This window comes from Aedes albopictus, chromosome 3 (genome assembly GCF_035046485.1).
Source record: "Aedes albopictus strain Foshan chromosome 3, AalbF5, whole genome shotgun sequence".
Taxonomy (NCBI): Eukaryota; Metazoa; Arthropoda; class Insecta; order Diptera; family Culicidae; genus Aedes; species Aedes albopictus.
Window position 1 is genome coordinate 280609444 of NC_085138.1, and position 4435 is coordinate 280613878.

The 4435-nt window shown below is 36.6% G+C and overlaps 1 protein-coding gene across 1 annotated transcript in view; it reads right to left on the reverse strand.

Moving 5' to 3' along the window:
• LOC109420345 (glutamate--cysteine ligase regulatory subunit) overlaps nt 1-4123 on the reverse strand; it is a 65501-nt gene extending 61378 nt beyond the window's left edge. The window contains exons 1-2 of the mRNA XM_019694669.3: nt 3920-4123; nt 3039-3835 (exon numbers count right to left, since the gene is read on the reverse strand). Coding sequence (XP_019550214.2) covers nt 3039-3146 — 108 coding nt within the window. The 5' untranslated portion in view covers nt 3147-3835; nt 3920-4123. The remainder of the gene's footprint in view (nt 1-3038; nt 3836-3919) is intronic.
• Between the last annotated feature and the right edge of the window lie 312 nt (nt 4124-4435).

The window sequence follows — 4435 nt, forward strand, 5'->3', positions numbered from 1 at the left end:
CACTGCATATTTTGAACTATAACTTCGCTCAGTTAAGTTATTGCCATATATCGCTCAGTTAAGTAATTTGCCAACGAATACGAATACAAATATAATACACCTTTACATCATCTTAGATGTATTTACATAAAACCAAAGTTGATTAAAATATTTGAGCCAAAAAAATATTGATTTTTTCTAAACTTTTCAAAAAATCTTCACGATGAACCGACATCAATATCAAAAATGGTAATTTGAGTAAATTCTGGTCAAAAATAAAATATGTCATCCATTGCTAAATGCCCTGAACCCCCCTAATTTCTGGAGAAGTAACTGAAGGCATCTATAAAGATTTTTTTAAAGAAATGCCTAAAGGGAAACTCCTGGATGAATCCCGGTAGTCCGATAGAAGACTCCTGCGGGAATGCCAGCAAGAACTTCTGGAGAAATATCAGCAGGATTTTTTGAAGGAAACTCCTGAACAACTTCTGGAGGTATCATAAGAAGAATTCCCGGAAAAAAACTTAGAGAAATGTCCGAAGGGATTTTTATAGAAATTCCTGGAAGAACTACTACAGGAATTTCCGGAGAAATTCCTAGATTAATCGCAGCAACAGTTTCTGGATGAATCGCACCACGAATTCCTGAAAAATTTCCAATTGACCCAAGGACTTTTTTTTTTGTGAAATCTGAAGACATCCATGGAATAATCCAGGCAGCAACTCCATAAACAAGCCCAGAAGGAAATCAACAGCATGAATTTCTGAAGAAATAATAGACGATTTTTTAAATGTTTCCATGTTGGATATGATTCTGTTAACGAAGTCATTTCTATCTTAGCGTCACATACCCAAGTAGCACCTGCAACGAAAACAGAAATGATCATCGTTGCAAACATGTTTCAACTGAGTTTTCATGAAAGGATTAGATAGTTATTAAATAGTTATATTATGATTTCGGATGTTTTCATTCGGATTCATAAAATAAAAACATTTGAAACAAAATTAAAACCTATTAAAATTAATGCCAATCTGAGGTATAACATGTTTATAACCACAAACAAAATGTAAAGAAATGTCATCTTCAGTCGAAACTTGCAAAATCAATTTGTAACGGAGTAGTAATCAGATTGGTTCAATGAATCTTAGTTACAACCGTTTACAAACCAAGTCAACCAAAACATTGATACTGATTGTTATAAACTTGTTGCACTTGGAACTAACGAAAAATTTTGACAGAAAGAGTGAAAGCTGCAAATTGTTTGGGGATATCTTACTTATAACATCTTCTAAACATTTCGACAGGCAACGTTTGACGTTTGTGCTGTTTCAGAGATAACTAAAAATGAGTTATTTAAATTTCACAACGCTAAAATTTACCCTTCCATAACACTCTTATTATGGGGAGCATGTTTTTTTTTAAGTACATACAGGGGGTGGCCAAAATGTTTGGGATAGGCAGCTTTTTTTTTCTCACAGAAAAGTTCAACAAGCTGTAACTTTTCATATAGTGCATAAAAAATGTAAAATTTTGACGTTTTATCAACCTATTATGTGTGCATCATTGGTACAAATTCGAGCTCCATTGGTTAATCTTTCCCGAAGCTAGAACCATTCTTGTAAAACACTATTTTTTAGACAACCAATTTTTGAACTGTCATATCTCTGAAACCAGTGAACAGAATTTAATGAAGTTTTTAACGTTTATCAACAATATATGGATGCTTCAAAAATCGTTATAAAATTAAAACTTTTTGATCGTTGAAAAAAAATATGATGACACTTTTTGGATCTTTCTCGAAAAAAATTATATTTTTTTTAACATCCATGTCCTTGCATTTGAGGTTTGATATCCAAAGATTTTCTACTCCTGTTCTCAAGATATCTTCAATAGGATATATTAAAGCCTGTTTAAATTAAAGCAAGAGGACATTAAGAATGTTTGTATGGTGTTGTAAATTTGACTCATTTTTCTCTATATGGGTGAAAACGTCAAACCGGTATAATTTTATTCATCGTGAGAAAATATTATTTTTATTACGCCGTATCAAGTATCTATATATTGCTAATGAATGATCAAAATTTCATTAAATTCAATTCACTGGTTTCGGAGATAGGACAGTTCAAAAATTAATTGTCTAAAAATGTGTTTTACGAGAACAGTTCTAGCTTCGCGAAAGATTAACCAATGGAGCCCAAATTTGTACCAATGATTCACATATAACAGATTGAAAAACAGTCAAAATTTGAGAATTTTTCATGCACTCCCAAACATTATGGCAGCCCCCTGCATTTAACAGCATGAAAGACATCCACCTACCCTCTTATAATTGGCGAACAAGTTTTTAATACTGTTAAATTTTCTTTCAGAAACAACAAGATTAACAATTTATCTACGAGCTTCATCCAAATTTCTCTCAACAAGCTACGTCAATGACCATGCGTCTCCAGAGTTTTCAGTACACAGTATTTCTTTTTTAAGTCTTAGTGGTTATTACCACATAAATTACTCAAACTACGGATCTGCACTTTCACAGTTTCCATTCCATATTTGCTGTATTAATTAGCATTATGAACCAGGGGTTTACTGTATTGGTACATAGCATCAATTAAGCCATAACGAACTCGAACGGCAACCCTTCCGCCCAGTATGTTATTAGCAATTGACCATTAATACCGCAAACCCACAGCGCGCTCGCTGCCAGTAAACCACCAACAGAGCGGTTCATAGTAAATCTGCCAAAATAGCAATAAATTTCCCCATCGAGTCGTATCCAATATGTTTTCGAGGGGAGGAGGGAGTGAACTTTTTTTTCTCCCGATCTGTCCGTGTAACAGCCCTTCCGTTCCACATCATTTTGAAGCGGAAAGTGCGGAAAAATCAAACCACCTTGGTCGCGGGTTAGGTAGTTTAGAGTTTGGGAAATTTTTAGGGATCTATTTTTACTTTGTCGGTTTGGTAGGCAGGCCACAGGAGCCCTAGAGGCGAGAGAGAGAATGTTGCGTGAAATGCAAGCGGCCCGGCAGCGGATTTGGATGCATGATTAGCTGTGCACTTACCTCATCGGTTGGTTTCTGGCCAGCTTTCTTCCGAAGATCGCTCACGTTCAGCACATTTCCGGTGCTGACCGTCACTTTGGCATTCTCCTTCAATAGATGCGATAGCATTTTTTCGGCTTGAATTTGTTTCGCAATAATTGATAGTGGAGCTATGTGCTTCTGGCGCAGTACGTAGTAGATGTTTTACGATGATGAATTGTCTGATACGACTCCGCAGACAGACGACGGTCGTGCAACTAATCTCCGAAAGGAAGAACTCGATTTGTAGTCTCGATGTCAGTTAATGACGACGATGATTTCACTTTTCACAGCCTTTCCGATTATTGGTAACCTTGGCAGATAAGGTTGAACCATTCACAAAGCGCTGAAATCATACGCTACGCACCATAGACAGATGATTGTTTTCGTAGTAAGAACACTTATGCACTATGTTTCCGAGAAGAAAACTAACACTTTTCGATATCTAACAATCCAACCACAAATCTGCACAATATTCCAGCAATCTGATTTCCAGTAATGGATGCACTATGTAGCGTTTTAAGGTACTCGACAGAAGAAAGCAATGGGTATATCTATTTATATAATGCCTGCGATGTGGAATGATGGAACAAAACAAACCGGTTCACTAAGCAGCGTCTTAAATACTAATTCTCAGGATTGCAAATGTGCTGACTTACTATTGGCTTCGAGTTACACACAGTGTTCTATGCTCTCCAAAGAGAGCCTGTGACTTATTTGCTCCGTGTCTTCTCGCAAGTGGATTTTTTTTATCAGCAAGTAAACACTTCTAAACATACCTACAACAACAGTACAAAGTTGTATGATTTTCAAGAGCAGCAATATTTACACTCAACACACGAAGACTTCAATTGCATACTCACAAGGAATACACCTTCTGTCCGGTTACCCATACGAATGACGAGTATCGTTGGTTCCTATAGGATTGATAAGACACGGCATCTACCCTTCCTCAAAAGTTTTACGAAAGCAGCCTCAGATGGATGACACTATTTGAATTACTATACTCATTCAATGGAAAATTGTAAACCACGTGCTCAACCACCAAACTGAATCATAATACGAATACGTTTGCTACAACCGTAGTGACAACGACGGTGTCAGAGGCGAAATTGTATTTGCTGCAATCACAGTCTCCTGTATTGATGCTGTTTGGTTTCTCTCAATACCAATACCATATGGATGGAGACGGCTTTACCCGTTCTATGAATGAAGTTGACGTATATACAATGTCATGATGGTCCTTTTGTCGACTGGAATATTGCATGGAAGTAGACGCCTATGTTGCGAGCAATTTTTGAAATCTTTTAGCACAGTTATGGGAGATACACTGTACACCTAATCAGAGTGTGTCGAATTTTATTACACTTTACAGCAAC